This window comes from Gallus gallus, chromosome 2 (assembly GCF_016699485.2).
Source record: "Gallus gallus isolate bGalGal1 chromosome 2, bGalGal1.mat.broiler.GRCg7b, whole genome shotgun sequence".
Classification (NCBI taxonomy): domain Eukaryota; kingdom Metazoa; phylum Chordata; class Aves; order Galliformes; family Phasianidae; genus Gallus; species Gallus gallus.
The window spans coordinates 117,753,265-117,780,306 of NC_052533.1; the positions used below are offsets into that span (position 1 = coordinate 117,753,265).

The window sequence follows — 27,042 nt, forward strand, 5'->3', positions numbered from 1 at the left end:
GCAGTCTCCCAACTACTTCAATCTGGCCTGTGACTTTTCCTGGATCTGCTGAGTCTTCTGTAAGTCCTGGCTTGATCTCTGACTGATTAGACTGACTCCAGATCGATGGCTTGAGCTTTTTGATTTAAAACAAATCTTTTCTTTTTTCACAGGTATGAGGTAGCTATTCTTCAGTGTCAAATTCATTATTACATTTCTTTTTCCAGCTACTACAGCATCCTGATTTATTTTTATTTGGTTACTCACTCTGATATTTAAAGAAAAAAAATGACCATTTGGAAACATAACTAATACTACCATGGTTGCAAATGGTTTGCATGTTTTATAGTGTCTTGTTAAACAACAGCTGAAGTCTGTGCAGAGTGCATGTACTCTGTCAGGGAAGTTGTATAATGTTGAAGTCGTAGAATCACAGAATAGGTTGAGTTGGAAAGGACCTTACAGTTCATCTGGTTCCAACCCCCCTGGCATGCACTGCACTGACAAAATGTTCAGTGTTTGGACTTGATACTCCAGCACGAATTGCATGGTGCAGCTTCTCTGCTAGAGATTGCAGTGAAGAGCATAAAAAGTTATGAAAAGCACTTTGCAGCAAATTTTCTGCCCCCACTTTACTCCTTGGTGGTGGTATTTGGCTTCATAGGCAACATTCTCGTTGTCCTTATCCTGGTAAAAAACAGAGTTAGGGGGAGGGGCGTGGAGCTCATTAGTAGAAATTGTATAGATTTTTAATGTTATTGTCAATAAGAAGTATAACCATGATAGATGCAGCTTTGAAGGTAGTAGTTGACATAGAGCAGAACTTCAGTGGTTCTGGTCACTAACGTGTTAACTGGTCGCATTATTCTCCATCCTTACTGACTTTCGGGAATATATAATCCAATTAGACCTATCCATAGTGTCTGAGTTCTCTTACGGTAAGATGACTTTGTAAGAAATTCATTGTGAAAACGTACGAGAGCTACAGACTAACACATCAGTAGGGGTGGACTAGGTTTTCATCATTTGAGTGTAACTTTTCTTTATTGCGTACAGGAAACCTTGTGAGCATGTGAAATCAAGCCTTAACAACAGTTGCTTCTGTTGAGTCAGCCCCACTTGCCTTTTACATTCTTCTGGTAACCGTATTTTTAGTTTCTCTCACTTCCTCATTTCACACAGTTTTCTCTTTCATTTTTCACTCGTGACATGAGCTGTGCTGTCTGGAGAAGATGTAACAACAAAGGCAGAAATTCTTTTTCTTCATGAAATTTATGACGAAGATAACGGATAGCACTGTGATAGGGTTAATTAAGAGAATTAAGAGAATTTGACAGAACAAAACGAATATTCCCTGGAGATGTGTGACTGAGGATGACCGTGCTGAATTTTTGTTCCTCTTTCCCCAAAATGAAGCATCCCACCCAATACCGATCAAAATAAGTAAATATGTTTGAGTTTGTCCTTTTCATTTTGTTCACTCCTGGAGTCAGTGGATTTTTCTGTACATCGTCAGATCTAGAACTGTCCTATACTTTTTGTGGTAAGTAGAAACTAGCTTACTCTTTTCTTTCTGGCCTGTGCACAATAATTACTTTAGCCTAAGGCAATGTGAGCTTTCTCTTCCATATGTTTCTTGGATGAATCAGGCAAATATAAACAAGAGTTTCAGCTGGTGTATATTTCTGTTATTAATCACCCTATTATAAGAATTATACTGTATAAATGTAAATATTACCTCAATGGTGGCTTGCAGTAGCTAAGAGGGAAGGTGTTTATTGCTCCGTAGAGAAAGCATGAGGCATAGTTTGATTCAGGAAAAGGTGGAAGATAGGGGTTTTGAATTTGGTTTGGAAGTTCTGTATTGTATTCATTATCCACACTGATTTAACTAATATTTTACACTCAAAAAAATGAAAAAAAAAAGCTGTCTGTGAGACTGTGCCAGGCTGGGTTCAATGCAGCTCTGGGGCAGCAAGACAGCCTCTCTTCTGGTTGCTAGCTGTCTCTGAGCAGTAGGCCAGAGGATCCATGTAGTTCACTGATATTTTTCATCAGTTCCGCAGCAATGAGGCACAACGAGGCTGCGAGGGCCAAGCAGGCTCCATGTACACAAGTATACTCAATGGCAGGAAGGTAGGAATTTTAGGAGATAGATATTTTTCAAGGAAAGAAGCATGTCTATGTGCATCACCAGCGTGGATCACCTGTAAAACATCTATATAAACTAAAGCACAAGAGGGAATGTTTGAGTTACTTTGCTTTCCGTTAACACTCATTTAAAAAATGTAACGAGTGTGTTAGGCCTAAGCTTGCAAACTGAGCTTTTGAGACTACTGTGTGTTTTGTTCTCCATTTTTCTATCATGATTTCCTGTGTGCAGTTATGATCAGAACATGACTGCCAATTACCAGCAGTCAGACAGTCCTTTTGCACAACCCTTGCTTGAATCTACAAAATAGAAGACAGAGCTCATTATAAATCATGATGAAGTCACTGTTTCTACCTGAGGTGACCTGCTAGCCTTGGGCAACATGCTAGTATGTATAATACACAGCTAGCATAAGTAGGAATATTTTTATCAGAGGATCCTGGTGGCATAATGCTAATGTAAAGTGTGTGAGTTTGAAAAAGAAAGAAGCATATTTTTTGACTGTTTGAGTGCAGAATGTAATTCATCCAACAAATGACTTTTCTTACTTCTCAGTCACAAAGTAATATGACGCACCTTTTGCCTTCTAACCATGTAAACAATCAGGAATATCATTTGAAAAGATCTTTAATGTTTACTACAAGTAATTAGATTACACAATTGTATAATATATACTTTATATTAAATCTATTCATATTGTGTTTGTGTTTACTGTAAGTGTATACATATGTGTAATTCACTAGAGAAATCCATTCTCACGAACGACATGAAATAATTTTATCCTGTAGATTCTTCAGCTCATTATTTCAAGCTTAATATGACACCCTGCAGTATACTGAACAAATCCATCTGGCACGCTGCTGTTACCTGGATTCCAAGTGAGTCACTATTTCCTAGAGAATCATACTGTCCAAATGCAAAAAAAATAATAAAACTGATGCAAGCAAAAAACTGACACTTTATCCTAAATGTCAATTTATTTAAGAGATACTTTTCTGTGATTAACAGTGGAATAGATAAAATACAGCGGCGGACAGAAGTGATGATTTCTAAACTGTGAAAATAAGAGTGTTTGAATTTGACTTATTTGTGCAGGTTCCGTAGCTCAGCACACTGACTGGCACTGCACGTGCCACTTTGAGGCAGCTCAGGTACTTCTAGAAAAAGCAAACAAACTTTTGCTGCATACATCTTCTGGTCTGAAAAAGACCCACGCTATTTTGAGGGGAAAAAAATATAAATACGCATACTCCAGTAACTGGAAATTTAGTAATGGATTGTGTGTGCTTTAGACTAGCTTTAAACTAATCTTTAAACCCAGTTTTAAGTTGGCAAATTGTGTAATGAAACATGTATGGGCAACGCTTTCAGACATAGAGTTTGATTTTTGAGCGGTGCTGTGTGAAGCTTGGAGTTGGGCTTGATGATCCTTATCCCTTCCAACTCGGGATATTCTGTGATTGTATTTAGTCTGTGAGCTACATCTTAAAGTTCACCTGCTCAATAAGAAGTCTGAAGCGGGGGTAAGATTGCTTCCCCAGTAAAGTAACTTTGTGATGGCTACCAACAATCTGGACAATTTCCTTACAATACCTGCTTAAAATTACATGTGTGGAATCTCTCATGGATGAGCTATGGAGCTAAGTGAATGCTGTTGTCTTTGATGAAGAAAATGAAAGAGATTTTGAAATTTGTCACTAATATTTCTTAAGGCTGATGCCTTTTGGTAAAGGAAACCAACTTTTTTTCTGGAAAGAACGGTTTTCAAGAAATGCATATTTATTAGTTTTTAGGGACTCCAAAAAAAAAAAAAAAAAAGAAATTTCAGAAAAAAGTAGATTTTTAGTCTAAATGGTATGTCTGCACATGTATTTTTTTCCTCCCTACCAGTTGCTTTTTTCTTACTTGCAATATCTTAACTAGAAAGTGATGTTGCCTTTTTGAAGATAGTCTTCACAGTCTGGTATGAAGGTGCCAGAGCATTGCACTGGAAACAAGTTCTTTGCAGCGGGACCGACGACCAATATTCTCTGTGTGGAGGACTGAAAGGAGGTCAGTGGGAAACCTTGCCTTGCAGGTTGCAGACTGTGGCATAACCTGGCCACTGGTACTTGCTACAAAGCACATTTCTGAGAAGACTAACTGATCAACCCACGCACATAGAATTTTCTCTTTATGATCAATTCATCTCACTTAAAAGGAAAACCCAGAAACATTAAGGTGAAGCTTCATCAAGGTTAGCCATCACTGAGGTGTCCTCTCTGTCTCTGGGACCTCTGGCTCCCAGCAGCAGCAGCTTAAGGCACTGAAAGGTGTAATACTTCACCATTTGTGAGCAAAGCATCTAATCACAGCTTGCACACAGGTGGACTCTAGTCAAGCCATGTGGGCCAATGATTTCACCCCTCACCTCATGACTCAGGTGGCAGAATTTAGAGCAGGCAGTTCTCTGGTGGCAGAACTCTGTTAAAATTGAGTGTTTTCAAATTATACTCCTTAATGTCTTTATAGTGTTGTTTCCATCTCTGTAGATTGGGATTAGTAATACTCTTTATTGTGTTATGACACTTTTATTGCTAACATTTCTAAAATGACATGCAAACACTACACTTGACTGGACTGCACACAAAGCTGAAGAGGATCTAGGGTCACTACTTACATACAGAACAGTTTATTCAGGTATGAGGATGGTATTTTAGAGATACTATCTATACCCACATAGAATGTGTTTTATTAGAGAAGAGTCAATCCTGTAGTACAAGCTAACCAACATTAGCATGACAAAGGCTCTGATCCAAAGTGTTCAGGATAGCAGTTAAATATCAACTCTCCTCAGTTATCAGTTTGTCTGAACTATCATTACAAGTTGAATTATCAGAGTTAGAGCAGTAGAAGGGGTTGGTAGAAGATGTTGCAGTAGCTTTCTGGTTGATTTCTATTTTCTTGCACATTGTTTAGGCAAATGGGCTGAGTTTTAGGAGAATAAAGAGGTGGAGGTTTTATCCCAGGAATCGTAAATGGCATTGGCAGTGCTGCTGAGAGATATGCTATACTGCTTTGAAGTTATTTATGAAGTTTCACTGATGGCTTTATGTTTAAGTAACCATTTGTATTGTGCTTATCTGTTTTACAGAAACAATTGAAACAGAATTTGACATTAAAGGTAAAAGAACGTTGTTTCCAAAGGTACTTTTCATTTTATTCAAATAGATAGTAATGTTAAAATAGCATACTTAACGGAATTGTAGAATTATATGATCACTGAATCATAGAACAATCGACAAGTTTGGGTTGAAAGGGACCTTAAAGACCATCCAGTTCCAAGCCCCCCTACCACTGGCATGGACATATTCCACCAGACCAAGTTGTCCAGGGCCACATCCAACCTGGTCTTGAACACTTCCAGGGATGGGGAATCTGCTGCTTCTCTGGGCAACCTATTCCAGTGCCTCACTACCTGCATAGTGAAGAATTCATTCCTTCTATCTAACCTAAATATGCTCTCTTTTAGTTGAAAACCCCTCCTCCTGTCCTCTCTGACATTCCTTGACAAAAAGTCCCTCCAACTTTCCTGTAGGCCCCATTTAGGTACTGAAATACCACAGCGAGCTCTGCCTGGAGGCCTCAGCCCTCTCCAGGCTGAACAAGCCCAGCTCCCTCTGCCTTTCTGTGAAGGAGAAGGCTTCATTCTTCTGATCATCCGTGTGGTCCTCCTCTGGACCCACTCTAGCAGGTCCATGTCTTACATTCATATATTTTCTGGAAAGATAGGTTCAACAATCTTTTTTTTTTTGCTGTAGAGAACAGCAAAAGAAAATGTCAGAAAACTTTCTTGTGCTTGAAGTGATAGGTCCAGAATGGTAGCATCTTTGAAATCCCAGATGTGTTCAGATTATTCTTCCTTTATTATTCCTCTATTTGATAAATGACCAAAAGTATAAAGTTAATGTCACTTTAATTGTTCATTTTCATTTGGTAAGTTATTCTGTTTCGTTTTACCTGTTTTAATAGGTCCATTCATATTCTTTCTGTCCATTTCACTCTTTTTCTTAGGTTCTTTTCATATGCTCATCTGTTCCTCCCTGAAACCCTTTGCAAAGTTTTGGACAGGAATAACAATATCCAAAAGTAAAAGCAATGTTTCGGTGTTAAATCAGGAGTCCTCAGGGTAGCCCAACACCTTCCTCATCAACTAAGCCTTCCCAAGACTCTAACATTAGCCTTAACAGCTCTATTTAACCCCACACATGTCACCAAGGAGTTCCGACTGGCACAAAATCTTCAGTCTCCCCTTAATGCAAAATTCATAGGCCCCTGAGGAGGCTGGACATCTGAACATCTCTTCCAGCCTCAGAACTAGTAGTAGACAGGGACTGTCTCTGCCATAAGCAGTCCTCCTATAGTTAAGGTGTTCAGGTGTTTATGGCAGACCTGATGCTTCCTTTTGGCTAATCAGCTTTTACTGGAAAGCAGAAACTCTTACAAACTCTCAGTCTTCAGATTAGTCTGAAGAACCCTTCAGCTTCCAAGTGCTCGTATCAACCTAGCTTGTATCAGAAGAGGAAGGTTTCAAAGGAGGTAGAGTGGGACCTGAATTCAGTAGGGGCCATGATGATGTCTTTTGTCCTGATGTATACTAAATTTGTTTGTGCAAGGATATGATGAGTCACTAGACAACAGCTAGATCTAGAGTTTCACTGCTTAATGGGTCAGACTGCAGAATATACACAGGCATAACTGCAGATATGGAAAGAATGACTAGCTGATTCAAAGACCAGTGTTGCTTACAGTAGTGATCACTGCAAGAAAACATGGATGAATTACAGCTGGGCTAAAGGCTCAAGTTTGGACAAGCAGGATTCTACTTGTCCAGGGCCAGCTGTTCTATGAGGGGAGGTGAGCTTGGAGCTGCTGGGGACACCTGGGCCACCACTGCCCATGCAGTGCTCAGTCATGGCACACAGTGCAGAGCTGATCACTGTGACCAGAGGTCTCTAAAGGCTCTGACACCATGATTTAGGATAAAGCCAAAGGATCACTAGGCAGCTTGAGACCTCAAGGGGCCACTGTGCCAAGAATGGGCAGCATTATACACTAATTTCCTTGTTTTCTTCCTGCATTTTAGGGATATTATACTGTTATATTACAAGCATTCTCTGATGATTCTGAGCAGAATATTATCACGTGCTTGAACTTCACCATGATAATAAAACAAGACGCTTTCTGAATTCAACAAATGTTTCAAATCCAGAGCATAGAGGCTCCTTCTGCAAACAACTGGAATCCATCTTATGAAATATAAAACACTCCAGTTTTCCTGAGGTAGAACACATCTGTGTGGAGAGCAACAGGACGGAGTCTTATCCATTTATAGCATGGCTGCGATCAGATGCTGTCAATATATGTAGCTTCTCTTGGAGCTGGACATCCCAATGAATCCACAGAATAACTGCAAATGGTCAGACTGAGAACTGCATTTCAGTGCTGTGCCTTCAGTTATGGAAAAGCCAAGTATTTCAGACTATGCTAAATTAATACAAGAATTTTTGAAGATTTGAATTACAAGAATTAGAAGTATCCAACTTAAAATACAACAGCATTTCAGTCTGGAAAAAAATGCTTTTCTGGTTTTTTTTTCTTTTAACAATAAATTTGTTTGTACAATCAACTTGTGAAATGGCTTTTACTTTTGGTCGTTATCGTAATGTTCAACTCCATCTGCACAGAGCTGTAGCAGAGGAGCAAAAAGTTATGTGGCTGATGTTGATCAAGAATGTTTCCAGTTGCACCAATCCAGCACAATTGAGTTCACCCACCCAGAGCTATAACTACCATGACACAGCTTTTATGTTGCGTTGAGCAAAGAGGTGGGCAGAGCCTCCCAGGCTGTCTCCTTCAGAAGCAGAATGATCCTTGAGCTACAGGTTGAACTTTTCATACTCAACTTTTAGGCTTGGTGAATGTGTTTTTTTCCACCCATTGAACGTGCCCATGCAGAAGCTGTGCTCACACTGGCCGCTGGGTTGTGCTGTACCTGGCAGATTGCTTCAGAACAGCCAGAACCATGAAATCAGAACTAAACAGCTCTTTCAAGCTGCTCAAAGTGTGAAAATTAGCGGAAGTAAAGCTTTTAATCTCACTTAACACACAGAGACATATTTCAAATTGAGCACCAGGAAAGGAAAAAAGGGGGGGGGCAAGGCATAGAAATAAAAGTACCCTATTAGAAATAGTTTCAGAATAGCTAGTTTGACAATCTGAGAAAAAATCAATAAAAATATAAGAAACAAAACTGTGTTTTGGCTGGAAACAAGAAGCCACAATTACATCCAAATGGCAGTAGAAAACATCTGAGATGCGATCAGTCCTCAGACCACGTCAGGATCTTCTGAGCACTGAGTGTTACTGCTTAAGATTGATTCAGTTTACTAGAGCTGTAGTTTCCTCTTAACCTAAAATGTCAGTTAATATGCAGCCAGAAAGACTGATAACCAAATTCTACTTTTCTTCTTCTGTTTTACTTGTTAGTATTTCCTGTCCAGGGAGCAGTCTCACCGTGATGTCCTCTTGTACCCCTTTCACAAGTGTCCAACAATGGTAAGACAAAACCTCAGAACAGGTTTTAGTGTCAGTGTTCCAAAATCACTGTTGTCCTGAATAATTCTGGATGTTAGATTAAGTGCTATGTTTATTAAGTAGCAGATACTAAAGGTGGGAGAAAAACAACAGTAACTGGGAATCAAATACATGCCCCATGTTTTTTCATAAACCTGTGTTTTATGGATGTTACAGCCTTATGGGTGCTACAGATGTTTACAGTACGTAGAGGTGGAACTAGAATTTCTGTATCTAAATAGAGATATTTACAGATAACCATCTGTGCTCAGCAGCTTACGCTGCAGACTTTTATAGTGTGGCTCCAGCTGAAGGGCTATGGTTACACATGCCAGCAGCTAGGATTGCGACACAGAGTGCAGGAGCCACAGCTTTATAAAGCAAAGATCTTTCCAAGGCGTTAGGCCTCTCTTCTGCCCATAATTGAATGTTTCCACTCACTGCAGCATTGATGACGGCTGCACTGTGCTCCCTCCTGTGAGGAGGCAGAATTTCTGTAGGGTCAGGTTCATGCAGGCAGCATGCCCCATCATTACCCAGGTACTGCAGCGTGGGCAGGAAAGCTGAAGGCAGGGCTTTGCTCTGTGTTCCCGTTCTCCAGGCAGTTGCTAAGACACTTTTCTCTCTTCTGTTGGTGCCTGTAGTTGACAAAATTTGTTATTTTACTTGCTTCCTTTCCAAACTTTTCCTAACCCACCCTCAGGGATTCCCAAGAAATAGGAGTCTTTAGGACCAAGGAGATTGCTTGGACTCAGTAAAGAATCACAGAATCATAGAAGCATAGAATGGCTAGGGTCAGAAGGGACCTCAAGGATCATCGAGTTCCTTCCCCCCTGCCATGGGCAAGGTTGCCAATTGATAGATCAGGTAGTAGATCAGGCTGCCCAGGACCCCATTCCTGGCCTTAAACACTTCCAGGGATGGGGCATCCACGATCTCTATGGGCAGCCTGTTCCAGCACCTCACCACTCTCTGAGTACACAACTTCCCCCTGAGATCTGATCTAAATCTCTCCTCCTTTAGTTTAAAACCATTTCCCCTCATCCTATCACTATCAATGTACCCTTATGAAAAGTAGATTTCCCTCATGTTTATAAACTCCTTTTAAATATTGGAAGGCCATAATGGCATCTCCCTACAGCCTTAAACAAGCACATTTCCTTCAGCCTGTTTTCATAGAAGAGGTGTTCCAGCCCTTGGATCGTCTTCATGGCTCTCCTCTGGACCCTCTCCAAAACCTCCACATTTTTCCTGTGTCAGGAACCCCAGAACTGGATGCAGTACTCCAAGTGGGGCCTCATGAGGGCAGGTTAAAGGGGGACAATCACCTCCCTCACCTTGCCAGCTACCCCTCTTCTAATGGAACCCAGGATACCATTGGTTTTTCAGGCTGCAAACACACACTGCTAGCTTATAGTTTTTCATCAACCAGGACTGCCAGTGAAGACTGAGGGAAAGAACTCATTGTGTTGATAGTCACTGATAAAGACATGTTTTAATTTTTCCTTTTCTTCCATTTATTGGGTCAGCAAACTTTTGATCCATTTTTTTTTGCTTCTTCATCTCCTCGCTCAGTCAGAATTTGAATGGTGTGAAGTAAGCCATTCACTGAGTACTTTTGCCTTCAAACATTCAGTGAGAACCGCAGATTCTGACATATCTGTACTTTGCCAAGAGTTCCAGTTAGCTGTGCAAAGCTCCCCACTGTAAAACGAAATAAATCAAGGAAGGCCCAGTGTGCAGCTACAGCATGAGAGCAGTGTTGAAATGCTTCACAAATATCTCCTTTTTCTCTCCCTCATTACTGTTGTTTTTAAGAGGCTGTCAGGATTTTCTGCAGATGGGAAAATAGCTTTTCTTCACCCCCTCACCCTCTGTCGCCAAATATGTAATTATCAGAAGAAGCAGTTCCTGTAAAATGTGTTTTTCAGTAAGAGCACACTCTTTCTGAGCTGCGTTATTATTTGATAAAACAGGGAAGCACAGATAATTTTACTCAAGAGAAGTCCTGCTGACCATGGTAACACACATCTGCTGGCACCACTTGGGATGGGGACAGAAGGAAAATTCTACATAATTCAGATATTACAAAAGCATGTCTTACTCCTCGAGATGTTCCGGGAGGCAAAAGCAATCATTCAGCCACCAGCTAGGTTAGCTGGAGAAAAGCACTCATCGTCACCCCGAGCAGATAAACTGTACTGTGCCTGGGTGAGGAGCTGGACATGGTAATGCAGGAGGTAGGTCCTGGTCTGTGCTACAGGCATCCAAAGGGACAAGCAGCAGCACTGATTAATTTTTCTTTTTTTCTTTTTTTTTTCTCTGCAGAAAATGCTAGTAATTGCCTTTGGAATGCCAGTGTGGCACACTGGGCTGAATAACGTCAGCTGCTGCTTCTGCCCGTGTGAGCCTGCCAGCACAGCGAGCTCAGGGGCAGCAGATGGGGATGTGACATTTGTAATGGGAAGGGATGAGGAGGGAGAGACGGCATGCTCGGAGAGCTCAGGGAACAGAGGACAGAGAAAGGGGTTGTGGAAGGTCTCTTCACTTGCATTAGAAATGAGTGGGCTTTGGCAACCCCAGAAAGCAGTCCATGTGCACATACATCGGGTCTGTGGATCCCAGACATGGCCTCACTGCGCGCCTGCTGTACATGGGTACGTCCATAACCTCCTTTACTCCACATACATTTTTTACTGGCAAAGAAATACTGTGTATATATATATATATGTACATATATACATATATGTATGTGTATATATATATGTGTATATGAATGTATATATATATATGTATATATCGATATAAAAATATATATGCTTTATCTACATGCATATATATGATATACATATTTGGCCCAATAACTTATAACACTTTCCCAACAAAGCTTCTGCCTGCCTTTTTTTCTTTCTTGGGCTTTAGTCTAAATAGCTACTAAATGTGCTGTGTTTTGAAAATTATACTCCTTACTTCCACAACTAAGAAAGCAAAAGTTCTAATAGCAAGCCTGGCTCTTTGCTCAAAGGACAGAATGATCACTTTCGGAATGTAGAGGTCCCCATCTGACCCTGTTTTCCCCATTTTGCACAAAGCCTTCATGTACAACAGATCAGATAGTTTTTCCCAAGGAGTAACTTCTGTTAGCCGGGAGCATCCACTGTGGTTTTTGTTCCCCAGCATGTTTGACATCTCTCCTGCAGAAATACTTCAGTATGGATTTGGAAGTTGGATTACTTCGCATATACACTGCTTTCAGTCAGAATCCATTTAGACATTTTACTTTTTTTTTTTTGTATATTTCATATAGTGACATAGATTACCAGTTTCAACAAAGGAAGTTAAAAAAAATCCTTAAGAAAATTAAAGATAGATACAGAAAACACTGAAAAATTTCAGCATTAGTCTGCTGAAAGCATTAGAATTGAAAAACCTGCCCTTCGTTTACAAGATACATAAAGGAATAAACAATCAAAGACAAGGCAATGCATTCAGGAGTAAACTGTTGTTCACTTTGACCCTAAATAACTCTATTTTAAGATGACTTGATTTAATTTCACCTCTGAATACCAACTGAACACACTGGTAGTTACCCTTCATGATCGTACATGGCACTGAAGTAATCTGTTCCATGTCTGGGACATTTCATAGTGTAATTTTCCTTGTTTCTTTAAAGCTTTGAAAAGTAGATCAGCGATCATCATTAGTGAAAGCTGCACATATGACTGTCAGAAAAAAAGACAGCTAGCAGCAACATGCCTTTCTGATTCTCCTGGCTGCTTATCAGTGACTCTGGCTGCTGTATATGCTGTTGCTCTCACCTATTAATGTTTGGGAGATTTTAATATTTTAATTATAGAGGAAAGACATTCCTCAGAAATGAACAAATGAGCAAACAAAAACAACCTAAAGAAATTGCTTGTCTCAAGCAAAACTAGTGCTCAGGGACATGATTTAGTGGTGGGTTGTTAGAGTTAGGGTAGTATGGTTAGGTTGTGGTTGGACTTGATGATCTTTGGGGTCTTTTCCAACCTGAGCAATTCTATGTTTCTATGATTCCAATTATTAAACTAAAGGAAAAGTACTCACAGATGACTAATAAGGTAGAAAAAATGAAATACATTGCTTTGATAATTAATTTCAGAATGTTATCTACCCATTTTGATGAAATAACTTAAAAATAGTGGGCTGCAAGTTGCTTAAATTTGAGGAGTAGCAATGTTTAGAGGTTAGTAATTTCAAAGAAGTTGTCAAAATTGAATGCCTCACCAACCAATACATTTTTTTTCTACTTTATGTTTTTGTCATATTAGTACTATTCACAGATAGACTGTGCCAAAAAAGTCGTCATGATTTTGTTGATAAGCTCGGAGTCAACCTGTAATTACTATACTCATATTAAGATCTACTTGGCAGTCTGCTTTGCCTGATAGGTGCAGATGCACAGCCCAACTATAAGTGACTTTATATGCCTCTTTCTGGAACTGGTCTGTGAAAGGCAACGTGAAAACTTTAGAGACAGTACAGTGGGAAACAAAATGACCTGGGGAGCAGACCAAGTCATGCACATTTTTTTAACTTTTCAGTTTATAACAATCAAAGGGTGTAATAAATATAACTGATGAGTCCTCCTTGCACACCAAAATTTAATCCACATTCTGCCTCCCTCCATAGAGAGGGGCAATCATGGACCCACGTGGTTTGCACTGAGCTGAAGCGGGAAGTTGGTCACCTGGGCATGGAGCTGAAGGGCAGTTCACAGCCCATTATGATTGGCACTAGGATTTTAGTGAAATTCTCAGCCTGATTCACTACCTTCTGATGAGCCCTAATAGAAGTGGTGCCACCAAATTGTACTGGAGATACTCAGTAACCTATATTTTTATACATATTAATCTTATCATGGTCATAATGCAAATGATTTTGACTGTAAATGAGAAATCTGTGATAAACCAAATGATCTTTCCTTCTAGGATGAAATTGATTCTAGTATAAACATTCATTGATTTACAAAGCTTGGGTCTGAATCCCTGTGCAGGGGAAAGGGAGCAAGGGAGGGAATGCCTCAGCAAAGCCAACAGTACCTGTCATTCTTGGATGGAGCAGAAATATGACTGCTCTGTGTTTCAGTGCTGCTCTATCAACAGTCTCAGCCAGTCCTAGTGGCATTCTGCTCCTTCACCAAAAATCACAGTATTTGGAGGGAGAAAATATTGAGTAAGTATGTGGAGGAAAATAAGGAAAAAAGATATAGGTGGGGTAAAATGTTACATAAAATATATAATCAAATGCGGCAAGATGTTTTAAATATTTATAGATGAAACACTGCAGTATCAGTGATTCAGACAGCAATATTAGATTTATTGGAAAGAGGAGACTTTCTTTGAACATTCTGTCAGTACAACAGGGATGACTAAGAGACCATTTTGTGAGAAGAGCTAAAATTAAACATGAGGTCAAGGTATTTAGCAACTACAATTATAATGATCAGTTTGCTTGTTTTTAATATTTGGATTCCATTGGTGTCTTCTGGAAGTAGCTTGTAATCAGGGCAGTTGCTTCCCTGATTGTTACTGTATAAATATTTATGAAATTAGTAAAAAAGTATTATAAGTATTCTTTGAAATATTATTAACTGCCAGATTTAAAGCCCATAATAAGCATCAAGCCCCAAGAAAGTGACCCCAAAATCGCTTAATTTTGTAATGGGCAATGAAATTTTTTGATATCTCCAAAGAGCAGCCTAGAAATGCTACACTACCAGGTGGCTGTGGTTTGGAACAGTGTAAGGTAGGTTTCTGCTGAGGATGACTGGCAAACTGCATTAATTCTTATTTCCCACTGTGACTTCCACTGTAATTCATTAGCAGCCTGAAAATCATATAGCACAATACAGTGAGATATATTCCAAAATCTAAACAGGAGGATTTTGCAGGATAATCAAGCTGTAAGTGGAGCCAGAGGCCTAACTGTGATGGGTCTTGGTCATATAAATTGTCTTGATGCTTAAGCTGAGGTTACATAGATTTGACATCAAATTCAGCCTTTTTTGCAGTGCTGTTGCATTTTTCCAAGGGACAACACATTGACCACAGTACTCTGAAATAGAAGACTGTAGGCAAAATGAACCTATTATCTTCCACCATAATGAAGTACATGGCTGTGTTATTTAAAATACACAAGAACATTAATGCAATCCCTAGACAAAGTGATTGATGTTTCAGTGATTACTTTATCTTTAGGCTAGATCTGAAGGTTGAGAAACTAATCTAAGAAAAAAGCAATGTGTTTTGAGGCACTTTGAAGGTGAAGGCCTCCCCATTGGGTGAAGCTTTAGCCCTATTACTGGAGGTGGTCACTTACAGCAGGACAGTGGGGATTTCCACACAAACCAGCTACTGCTAATTTATATGCCGAGTAATAAAACTTATGTTAACCTAGAAGAGTACATTTTCTGAGTTGTCAAGAAAGCCTTATTCCCTTCAGGAGTATGAAAACAAACCACACAATGTTGACTGCATGTTTTAGATTGTAATTACTCTATACATTTCTGATGAAAAAAAAAAAAAAAAAAAAAGGATGTAAAATCTGACTATTTAAACCAGTAATATAATTACTAAATTGTTCAAGAAAGAGATGGAATTTGCTCGATTTAGCCTTTTAAAATCTTGGTAATCCTTCCAAAGCAGGAATGAAGCCTAGCATAAAAGATGGAGGTGGCTGTAAGTTAGTGCCTCACTTTGTGAAACCAACAACTGCTCTACGAATTACAGAGCAAGGAGAGCTTATCTTCACTGAATAAAAAAGGAGCAATCAAATGTGAAAGGAAGCTCTGTACTTGGAACAAATTCTATGCATCCTGAAGCATGACACAAACTTGTTTAAGTCAATGAAGCCATTTTTTAGAAGGATTTTTACAGCTTGGCCCTTGGTAAGATGAGTGCCTACACATAATATATACTTGTCACTGCACTCCTGAATGACTCAAGACTAGTAATGTGGCAGAAAGCCATTCACCTGTAGACTGTCAGTTTGAATCTGTCAAACAACCAAAAGTCACTGCTGCAGGAAATTTTATGCATAAATTCCAAACAGTGTGAGGAGAATATTAAGGCTGTGTCGTTATGAGCTCAAGCTGGGAAACGTTGTCACTCATTTTTAATGTGCCCCTTTCTGCTACATCCTTACAATTCAGTCTTTAATAACCCAATCATTTATCACCTTTTAGGCTGTGCAATTCACACGTTTTCCCAAAATCTGCAGAAATCTTTGCTTTGATGAAGAGAAGTCTTTATGCAGTTTCAGAGTACCTTGTAAGCCTATTACCATCTTAGAGAGGAACTAAAAAATAAGCACTCATTTGAATGGCAGAGCACATCACAGTCACTGCCTCATGATCAAAGTTTAGCTGTACTGGAAATGTCTTTACTGACAATTGAGTTAAAGTACGAAAGTTGAAAGGAGGAATAGTTGTTTAAACTATATGGAAACCAGTCTCCTATAGTCAGTAATGTTAGAAACTGCTGGGTATAGGCTAAGCTTTTGCCTCCTGGGATTTCTTTGACTATCAGCAAATGAAACGCAAGAGATCTAGGTGCTCCTTTAGCATTTTCAAAGACAAATACGACTTCTTTCATCTTTACAGTTGACAGAGAATCTCTCCTAAGGATGAGTTATGTTGCCTAAATTTTTCTGAAACTCTGTCCCTTTAAAAGTCTCCCAATTCCTGAAAATATCTATATTTGCAAATTTCCTCACCTCCCCTTAGCACATTACTTATGGCATAAAAATCTCCTGCAACATGAAGTTGTTTTTTGCTTGTCAAAGGACTCAGGGTCACTCTGATCCACACAGGGGGCTGAAGTTTTGAAGAAGGTTTTATTCCAACAGTGTGTACTGACTGAATAGTTACCTTTATACACACATCTTCAAAGGAAACCTAAGCAGTAATTCGTGTAGTAATCACACGTATTTCTTCTGAGTCAGAGCTGGAAAGTCCTTCTAATATTAAAATTCACTGGGATTCTGACTCCTGGTCAGCACTTAACATGGATTTGCTATCAGGTGAAGTTTTTCTAAAGTTACTGAGTTGGAGGCAAAGGTCAGATTTAAGAATACAGCACTGAAATGAAGAGAACTATTTTCTCGCTTAAAATGAGATGTTAATTATCTTACCGATTAGAACCAAACTAATTCACTTGGAGAGTGATTGAGGTCATGCAAGAAGAGTTGTAAGGAAAAGCAGCATCAGAGATGTTGAGCTGCTGAGGAAGCATGCTTCAGGGGATGAGAATTAGAATTCTTTACCCAAAGATGTGTGCATGGTTTGTACCCTGTCTGTGACCAAAGCTGCACGTGATTGCTCAGGCACCTCCTGAGCTGGATTACAAGGCCTTGGGGATCTGACTGACCTGGCTGCAGTGGTGTGAGGGTCCATCAGTGAGGTGAAGGCCTGCTGTGCTGCATGCCCCACGAACGTGCTTCTGCTGAGCCTGAGCTGCTTCTGTGGGCACTAGCTGGGGGCCTGGTCACCCTCATGGCCCTCCCTTTTCCCTACTCCTGTTTGCACTGAGGAAAGAAGAGGAGATGATCTCATCCATTGGTACCCTAATGGAGAGTTACCTGAATGTAGAGACAACTGTGAGCACCTGTGCCCATAATTCAGCACCACCCTGAAAGTACGGCTTGGCAATACTTGTATTCCTTGGAAAGGAAGTGAGCAGCTTCTGTTGCCTGGGAGCTATCGTTTCGCTCTCTAGCAAGCCTGCTTTAAATGTTAAAGAAGCTAATAGTGATTCAAATTAAAAGCTATGATTAACAGTATGTAGCAGACAAGGATGCTCACACTGTCAGAAAGCAACAGACAACAGAGAACTGCCCAAGGCTGCCTTGCAAAGGTGGAAAAGTTAAGTGGTACAGTGGTTGCTGGATCAATCATATTTTAGAATGCAAGGTCACTTCTATGTTGACATTTGATATGAAGCCAAATTCTGGAGAAGACAAACAGTATTTTTTCTATAATTTTTAATTTTATTTTAACTAGAAGCGTATTTTCTTTTATTTTTATGTGATTTTGATTTGTTTGTTTGCTTTTCTCTGGGTTGAAACTGTGAATATATCCAGCAATGTTGTGTCCATCAATATTACTTTCAGATTTAGCTGTGCCATCCTCTTTTACAGGCTTAGTGTTAATTTTAACTTTTGGGTTTTTTTTTGTTTTTTTGCTTCTACAATTATCTTTGGTTATCACCCCTATGCCAGCTACATTCCCTTATGCATTCTTTATGTTTTTCTTTCCAAGACAAGACCCAGCTATTCTATTTGCCTTCTTTATATTCTCTTCTATTTCAAACCTTTCAACTACATTTATTCTGTGTGCAGCTTTTGAACGTGATACGTATGGCTAAAAATGATTGTTCCTCTAATCAGCACGTTAGAAATACTTATTTTTAAACACAAACAGAAATGAACATAACAGTTTATCAAAGAGATTGTGTGTGTGTGTGGATGTATGTTTGTATACATAAAAGCCTTAGCAGTAGGCATAGCAAAGGGGCTGGAGCTTCGTTTCAGCACTTGTGATTAACTGATGCAGTTTGAACTGATAAAGTTCAAGCTCCTGCACGGCCTGATGTAGTCATGGGCTTGCACAGGTTCCTTTTGCTCTCCCTGTTTGGATCAGGCTGTTCCTGCCCTTATAGCAAGAGTGCGTGGAGTTCATCGGGGTGGGAGCCACCTCAGGGCAGAAGAACCTCATTAGTCCTCTGCACTTCTTCTCTGTACAGATTTGGATCTCATCCATAACAACAAAAAGTTCACTCAAATGTTTTCTGAATTTCATGAAAAGCAGACAAAAAAACCCCCAAACCCTCTGATGTGGGGAAAGCTGTCAAGAAGTTATTTCCCTTTGCAGGCTGTACCTTGTGTTGAGAGGTGCTAAGCAGCCACGGCTTAGAGTGTTACTACACCCAGAGTGCTGAAAAATCCTGTGATAATACGAAGCCAGCCCACTTAAACACACACACTGGGGGCTCTCAGAAATGTGTCCTGTGTTTGGTTTTACTGGTCATGGTCTGTTCAAAACAAACACACATTTTTATATTGTTTTACATCAACTGGACAAATTCAGCGTGGTGAAAGCTGATACAAACCTGTTTGCTTTATTTAGACAGGGAAAGACTTTGCCACTTTTCTGGTGAGCATATGTGATACATTGCAGGTTGGATACAATATTTTTTCCTCTACAAAAACATTCGTAATTAATCTGAACTTATGCTGCAGCAGAAAATATTCCAGCATAAGTCCTGCAGCATTAAGACTATTCCTTTCATAGTTTTGAAATACTACACTCACCTATTCACTAACAGGCTATACATTCAATAATGAGCTCGTGTGGTTGAAACTAATAAGCAACCTAATGAGACTGAATTTTATTTAAATGCAGATATTTCAGTACCTTCTAGTCAAGCTGGACTTGTCTATATTACTTCTGTAAAGGAATTCCCGGGCAGCTTTCTTTTACCTGGGATTTGATATCTCCACAGGTTGGCATTAAAACCTCTGCACTATTCATCCTGATTGGTGTTCCAAGAAATTACAGTCTAGTGGGCTGCATGTGGCTTCAAATCTGGAGATTGTTTAGTACATAGTGAATCCTTGTTCTGCGATATGTAAAGCATATTATTCTCTGGGTTCAGAAAATACTGTACAGCAGTGCTAGTGACAAAAATTTGAGTGTTTAAAGATGAAGGTGTTGGCACTGTCAAAATGGAATGAAGAGAGATGATGGTTCATCAGCCTTTCCAGTTTGGCATATCATTTACTGAACTTTGTCCTGCCTGCAGCCAACAGCGATGAGACTTTCTATATCTTAGTAATGTGTTTTGCCTTTTTCTAAATACTCAATGGAATGTGAATTTGACTCAAATCTGAAGGAAGAGTTTTCACACAATATTCTGTCAAAGTAATGCACTCAGGTTTATACATGCATGGGAGAAGGAAAGTTTTTTGACTGGAGTAGAATATTGACAGACTCATGAAGGCCTAAGAAAAAAGGAGAACGAAATGTAATCTACAGCCTTAGGGTAGATTTGAATCTAGATTTCTCTGTTAAGCAATTACGTTCTAGAGCAGTGTTGTAACTCATTCTGGAGACCCTAAAGTACTTCTGTAGGATTCCAACTTGGACCTTATTCTTAGGCATAATATGTAACACAGTGTATTTTCAAAATGAAGGCCTGGAAACATCAATCACTAAATATGAAAAGGCTATTATTTGCCAAAAACAGGTGGGCATTGCTATCCAACATGATGTGGGCTGGATATTCAGAATTGCAACAGAAATAGAACGATCTGCTGGACATCACTGCAATGACGTTTTTATGGTACATGCACCATCTGCAAATGGCATATTGTGTCTTGTGTTACGTCCTATGACCATTGTGCTGTTGTGTTGTATTTTATTAGTTTTGTTGTTAATGTGCTTTTATATCCATGTTTATCACTTATCTCACTGTGCTGAAAGCATATATCACCAACTGTTACTTTATAGCAGACTGTCAAGCTAGGCTTGTGTGAGAGCACAGATCTTTCCCATGCTCTCAGCTGGGCATGGGGAGCACCAGTATGTCCACTGGCTGAGGCAGAAGTTTGCTGGATGTTTGGTCCCCTATTGCACACCCCTATTGCAAGGGGTGTGACTGCATCAGCTCCTGCTCATACCAAAACCTGATGTATGCTGGGAGCGTTGCCATTAGGGCACTGTGAGAGCAATGTGCAGGCAGGACACAGAGGGCAAGAACAGATAAGGGCTGTTGTCACCTGAGCCTGCTGTCCCCTGCAGGTCTCTCTTCCTGCAGCTTTGCATAGTAGCTGTCTGGCAGTGCCTTCAAAGTCTACTAACCTATGGAAATACATAGACCAGCTATCTGAGTTGGAAGTATAAACACATCAGCTTACCAAAAAACCCTCTGAGGTGGATCTATTGGCTAGGGAAATTATGAATTAAAGTACTCACATGCTAGACTCATCTGTACAAAGGTGACTGAGCCCACATTTCATTTTCTTTCAGACTAATGAACTTCTGAAATAAAGTTTAATTTGCTGGGTATATTGTTCTATAAACCAGGGTGACCCAAATAGGTGGTAACATTTAATGAGAATGTCTGATTTCAAAAAGTCTGCAATTCAGAGTGAATATGAGATTGATACATGGCTTAAAGTGCCTGTAAATCACCGGGGATTTACACATTTATTGAGTAACAACACTATTCATTCTTTTACAATGGAGAGAGCACTGCTCTGGCTTTTCAGTAGGTGTTGTAAGATCTGCCTTGAGACATACTTTGATCCAGAAAGACCAGAGGTGAAGTAGGGTTGTTTGCATCTGTGCTTGTGGGGTTTACTTGAGGCACAATGATTCAAGTTTGGATGTTTAAACATGTACTTACTGTTTTAGCTTAAGAGAATGACTCTTTCCATAGAAGATAAGATTCTCACACAAACCTCAGCTTTCTCTGAAGACTTCTGCTGTTGTAAAGTTTGCTATTGGTTCCTCCTTTTCCTCCCTACCACTCCTTATCTAGGGAATTTTCCTCTGCCAAAGAAGACTACAAAGCTTACCACATACCACACATATCTTACATGCTGTCCCAGGAGTCAGCTGCAGAGTCACTTTCTGTCTGTTGTCCAGTCAATGAAAATAGATTCTTAGTCCTACAATTACGAATCATAATACAGTTCCTGGCTGTGTCAACTTAGTTAGCTTGCTTCACAAGAATAAAAAGGAAAATGGAAGCGGCAAGGTTTTCAAAGATAAAAGACTGTGCCACTAACTAATCACTGAGCCAAACAAGCTCATTACAGATCTGCTCAGTAGATTTCAGTGAAATACTTCCTCTCCCTTCTTAAAAGATGCTCAGCGCTACAGCTCTTTGGCATTTGGCAGGCAAGCTTGCTGGAGGCGGTCTGGAAGAGCATCCCAGCTCTCTAACAGAAAGTATTTTTTCATTAGTAGGTGTCGCTTCCTAGAACTGACTCCGCTGCCGCCTCTCCGATGCTGTCTGTCAGTGGCTTTGATTGCTAAGAATTTCTAGGAGCATGCAATAAATGTTTCCCTTCCCCTGCTGCTGCTGAGAAAAGCTGCAATTACCAAAATGTCATGTTTAAGCCTCCTGGCTCCTATGCCTGAGGTCAATTACCACTCTCTGGGATCAAGACTGGTTCACTTTGATATATCTGGATGTACAGGCATTTCACATTCAGCTGTTGCTACTGCGCTTGTGTCAGGACTACACTAGCAATGGGTTAAAGTGTGGGTGGCGGATGCACTCAAGACACTTTGATTGCCAAACTAGAGGCTTCATTCAAAAGCATGTCAAGCCCAGCCCTTATTTATATCTGGCAAAGCAATGGATCACTTGTAGCTCACTATCACTGTTAGTGATAATATCACTACTGAGGATAAGTGAATATGGAATTCACCTGCATATTTCTCCTATGTTTTATTACCTGTCCCTTCCGAGTTTCAGTGATTATTTGGCAGAGTGCCTGGTAGCAAGAACAGTAAGTTTATACTGGAAGTTTTGTTGCTATATTCAGTTTCTTTGCACAAGAGGAAACAGCATACATAAGAATAAACAGTCTGCAGTCCAGTGAGAAAACAGTGAGGAAAACAGTTCTGCAGGGAGGTGACAAAACAACAGGATTAGCTTTGGGGTGGTCTGTGGGATCTGCCTTTTAATGGCTGGATGGCCCTTTTGGCCTGGCACTGCTGGATTGGCAGTGAGGGAGCTGGGGCTGAGTGCCTCTCCTGCTGATGTTGTGGGATGGTTGTCTCTGACAGAGCAAGCAGCTGAGCCCAAAAAGCCTTCAATGGCCCAGGGAGGCTTGCCAGCTTTCATCCTCTGATGCTTCTGCTTTCCTATTGCATCGATCCACTTGTTGGATCCACAGAAGGACTTTAGGTAGCGCTTAGCATCCTGTCATGGAAAAACTGCTGTGGGGATACAGTAATTCTCAGCTGTTTGCAAAAAAAGAAAAAAGATGAAAAGCCTCAGGGGGGAGAAAGGGAGGGAAAATACTCTGTGGTCCTAGTGAGAAAAGAGTATGGGGAGGGTCTTGTCTGACATCTGGTTCGTGTTGCTGCCAGCCCTCTCTGCTCATCATTTCCCTCAGGACTAGGGTGATCTGAGGTTATTCAGAGCTATGGTTTTGGTTCGTCTCCATTGGGACCTTTAGAGTGACAGCGCATTTAGGCTTTGTGGCTTTGTCATGTTGCAAGTGTCACAAATAGTTTACATAACGATCTGCAGTGAATGAGTGGTGAGTATAAAAGTGCAATTCATTATCCTCAGGAAAGAATGGCTGATGTTTGTGGCACCTTCTCAGGGCTCAGGGAAAACAAATTCAACTTCTTTGCTCTACCCAGTCCTCCTGAAAGAATCACTCCGCCTGAGCTGCTTTACATGCAGGAATCCTAGACAAGCCATTGAGCATTACTGCCCACCTCGTGTCTTTTGCACCACCGACATACCTGGCTGGTTTTGCAGCCCTGGGACAGTGAGCCCCATCCATCCCACATGAGGCAGACTGGCTGTGCTTATGCTATATAGTGCCCATATGTCTATGATTCCAGGGGTCCACACCCTGGACAGAAGCAGACTTCTGAACACCTAATTCAATGAGATAGCCTGGCTAAGGGGAGAAAGCATTTAGGGCTGAGTGTTAAGTGGCCTTGGAAGTGGTGACTAGATTCACAAATACCCTTGGTTAGATTAAGGTAAAAAGATACTGAACATACCACAGGAAGTCAGAAAGTGTTTTGCACTGGTCCTTTATGCTTGGGCAGACTCTGATGTTGATTCATCATCTCTTCAAGAAACACTTTGTTCTGTCCTGGTGAAGGCAAAGATGTACCAACAACACAGCAGAAACCACCCTCGTTCTGAATAAAACAAGCTGCAAAATTCTGGTTTCTTTGAGTGATCCCTGAGATAAAAATGCAGCAATATGCAAGACTTAAATGTGTGCAGATAGTAATGTTATAAATACTAGAGCTTTACTGCCTCTACTGAATAAACCTTATGGAGGGTTAGACAGCCAACACCTACTCAGTAGTCCCAGAGCACATATGAATGGCACCTTACCTGACCACACACTGTTGATTTGCCAGCAAGTAACTGTTTGAGGACAGCATTTAAGTGCCTGTAAAACTCCCGTCTTGTAATGACTGTCACACCAAGTAGCTGAGCTCAATGGATGACTGACAGTGCTCGAGATTTGCTGTGAATGTAGCTGCTTCTTCAGCTCACAAGCTTTTTACATACAGCGTGCCACTTTCCATATATTATTTGTTATTCAATTTGAGTCACGCAGAACCTGAACTTAGGAGCAAACTGTATGTTATGATGAGTTCCCGTGTCATAGCCTGACCCTGCATTAATGTTGATTTATCTCCCTAAGAGATGTAATTACAGTCCAAGAGAAAAACTGGCTACTCGCTGTATGGCTGCAAGTAGACTGCAAGAGTTCTGCTTCGGAATGCATGGCTGGTAGATGTCTTGACCTCTGCTACTCAAAGAGAGACCCAAATATTAACTTGTGGCTTTGAACTTTTCTCACGAAGGGAGCATGACAGGGAAAGGAGGTAGATGGCAACATTTGTGGTGTTTCAAGAAACACGAAACATGTTTGTTTGGGCTAAGGGCATTTTGCTCAAGAGTTATGCTGAAGTAAAATTCTAATGAGAAGTGTTAACTGGCTTCAGATTCTGTCATGTTAATATAGTTTCAGCTGTGAAATATTTCACTGTGTTGTTGTTTGACAAATTACACTTCTGCTGTGCTGGGTTGCAGTTGATACCCTTTGGGAATTCCATCTTTCCATTCAGTATGAAAAAAAAAAAATAACATATTTGCTTAAGAACCCAAGAATCATTGACTTTCCAAGAACGCTAATGAAAAGTGTATGTCACAGGCCCAGTTAACATTCAGTGACTATCATGCCATGCAAGGTATTTCTTGGGGGCTTTTATACCACTTTCCGCTTGGGAACATCAAAAGGTTATGGTTTTTTGGTTTTTATTTTTGATTTCATTCCAATTAGGTGAGCTTGGGTGGTGTTGCGGGGATATAACAGTCTGAGGCTCATAAAATATGGAAATGCTGATGCAGAACTCTGCCTGAGATGTTATATCAAAAGGAAATACACTCCCAAACGCCAGCAGTGAGCTAAAGTTTGCTTTGCACTTCTCTCTTGCTTCTTCTTCCTGGCCTAGAGAGGCCCCAGAGGAATTGTTGAGGCGTTTTGAGCCTTCACTCTCTTAATATAGACATACCCAAAGTGATTTGTCTAAAGTCCATTGGATTGCAGTGGAGGGAACCCAAATCCCACTGTGCTTGCACCCTCAACATTTTCTGTATAAGAAAAAACAGAGAAAACCATCAGTGTGTCAGTGTATTCCAGCTTCAAGGCTTGCCTTGGGTCAAGTGTGGGATGTATGCTCTGCTTGTGAAAAGTGAGTACCTGGCAGAGTGCTGACACTCTTTTTCTTCAGCTTTCTCAGGTAGCAATTGGGCTTGAAACTTGTGTTCAGTCCCTTCTTCTCCAGGCAGCATTGCGGTGGCATTTGTCACACTTCAGGATAACAGAGTGACTTGTTCATCTGCTGCAACCAATCCTGCTGAGTCCTCAATGGAGTGGAATTACACTCTGAATGGCGACTTGGGCTGCAGCCATGTTACTGCACATTTGCTAAAGTTTCCTTTGGTTGGTTGGTTGTTACCCTCAACCTAGCCCCCATCAGCAATAATGTATTGCTGGGAGTCGAAACAGAAAAATCTGTGCAATTTGTTGGCTTTCTTAACTGGTGTCATCTGTCTGGAGAAAGCTGGATGCTGCAGGTATTGCAAGCATCAGCCTGTGCTCATGTGGCTTTCCCTATTCTGGTAAATCTTGGGTTGATTTTTGTTGTAGATGTGGGTAGGGTAACAAACTCTTCTACTCTCACCCAGCATCGGACAGCTGCAATTTATTCAAAACCTACCTAAAGAAACAGATCAATCACAATGTCTGGATTCCTCAAGTTTTTCAGCTTTGGGAGCTGGTGAGGAAGGCTGCCATAGTACCTTTTTGCTATATTTGTCCTCAGTGCCAGATGCTGTACAGATATGGGGTGAGAAGCTGGGACTTTGGCTGGAGTGGTGCTGGGCAGGGTAGCTCAGACTGGAGGGCACGTGGGGTGAAGAATAGTCATAGCCAAGTTCCTGCAGCAGAGAGGGGCTGGCTGCTGAGGGCAGGGAGGATTTTAAGTCGGGATTTCACAAAGCAAGATTGAAATCTTTTGTCTAGGGAGGAGAGAGTAGGGTGTGCTGTCCAAAAGAGAAGTAATAACCCCGCATGGCCTTGCTCCATGTGTCTCTTCAGGACATTACAGCCTGATGCCCTGCCATTCATGCCATGTATAATTCGTGTCATCAAGGGAATCATTTAAACAGAGGAACGGATTTTAATTAGGAGGAAAACATTCTTTTGGGATAAAAGTGGCTGTATATTAGTGTCAAACTGTCCTTTCTCAGAACTGCAAAAGAGAAAATGTAGATTTAATAACAGAGATTATGTAGCCAAACAAAAGTAAATGAATTTCTTGTTGGTGCATCTAAGTCAGCTCCTTACTGGGAATTTGCAGACCCACTTCTCTGCCACTTGTACATGCACAAATCCCATTCCATCACCTCAGCTGACTCCTCACAAGTCTCAGGACTTGCAGGAATGGATGGCTGAAGTGGGCATATTGGGAGAGCACAGCTCGTTTCGGTCACCATCCTACTGCATAACAAGTGCTGTACACACTCACTAAACCTTGTCTGTTGCACTGTGGCCTTGGATTCTTTAAAGCAGGTGCTAAAAAAAGACATGAGGGTGGAATATGGAACTTGATCCTGTATGCCATCCATTCCCTTGGAGATGGCAAGAGGGACTCAGGGGAACTAAAACATAAATAGAGCTTCTTTGCAATGCTCACAGTTAATGCGTCTGTATGATAAAAGGGAGATGAAAAAGGGGAAGGAGGTATGCAAAACTGATACTGATGGAAACCCTATTACTTAGGCAATGCTAAAGAACAATTTATCTGTGAGAAAATATGACACTTGTAATGTAGCCAAGGTCTTTGCAAGCTGTAGAGCCAACTGCATAGTCTTGCCTGAGGCACCGAATATGCCATCTGAGCAAGGTACAAGGAGATCTCTATTTAAATGAAAAGGCAAAATAATAGTGGTTCATGAATATTAGGCACTCTG

The 27,042-nt window shown here is 40.6% G+C and overlaps 1 protein-coding gene and 3 long non-coding RNA genes across 6 annotated transcripts in view; 2 read left to right on the forward strand and 2 right to left on the reverse strand.

Moving 5' to 3' along the window:
• The first annotated feature begins 1,093 nt into the window (after window positions 1-1,093).
• LY96 (lymphocyte antigen 96) lies at window positions 1,094-7,799 on the forward strand. 2 transcript variants are annotated; one of them, XM_040696637.2, is made up of 5 exons: window positions 1,094-1,522; window positions 2,920-3,009; window positions 4,055-4,183; window positions 5,265-5,317; window positions 7,257-7,799. In XM_040696637.2, exons 1-5 carry the CDS (start codon window positions 1,429-1,431, stop codon window positions 7,356-7,358), a joined length of 468 nt encoding a protein of 155 aa, XP_040552571.1. In that variant the 5' UTR covers window positions 1,094-1,428; the 3' UTR covers window positions 7,359-7,799. The 2 variants fall into 2 exon arrangements, with proteins under 2 accessions (XP_040552571.1, XP_004939970.2); XM_004939913.5 differs by having other exon boundaries at window positions 5,265-5,294.
• LOC107052755 lies at window positions 7,385-24,160 on the reverse strand. Of its 2 annotated transcripts, none has more exons than XR_005858032.2 (3): window positions 23,890-24,160; window positions 23,544-23,638; window positions 7,385-9,384 (listed from the first exon to the last, which is right to left on the reverse strand). It is a non-coding gene; the product is annotated as an uncharacterized LOC107052755 (long non-coding RNA). The 2 variants fall into 2 exon arrangements; XR_001465464.4 differs by lacking the exon at window positions 7,385-9,384 and adding an exon at window positions 19,773-22,763.
• LOC121110107 overlaps window positions 11,242-27,042 on the forward strand; it is a 40,590-nt gene continuing 24,789 nt past the window's right edge. The window contains exon 1 of the long non-coding RNA XR_005858035.2: window positions 11,242-11,403. This is a non-coding gene — a long non-coding RNA (uncharacterized LOC121110107). The remainder of the gene's footprint in view (window positions 11,404-27,042) is intronic.
• LOC121110106 lies at window positions 24,805-25,510 on the reverse strand. Its single transcript, XR_005858034.1, has 2 exons — window positions 25,268-25,510; window positions 24,805-25,158 (listed from the first exon to the last, which is right to left on the reverse strand). It is a non-coding gene; the product is annotated as an uncharacterized LOC121110106 (long non-coding RNA).

Coding starts and splice junctions, on each gene's coding strand:
- LY96 (XM_040696637.2), top strand. CDS start 1,429: ATGTTTGAGTTTGTCCTTTTCATTTTGTTCACTCCTGGAGTCAGTGGA. Junction 1,523..2,919: donor ACTGTCCTATACTTTTTGTG/GTAAGTAGAAAC, acceptor TTTATCCTGTAG/ATTCTTCAGCTCATTATTTC. Junction 3,010..4,054: donor TGCTGTTACCTGGATTCCAA/GTGAGTCACTAT, acceptor TATCTTAACTAG/AAAGTGATGTTGCCTTTTTG.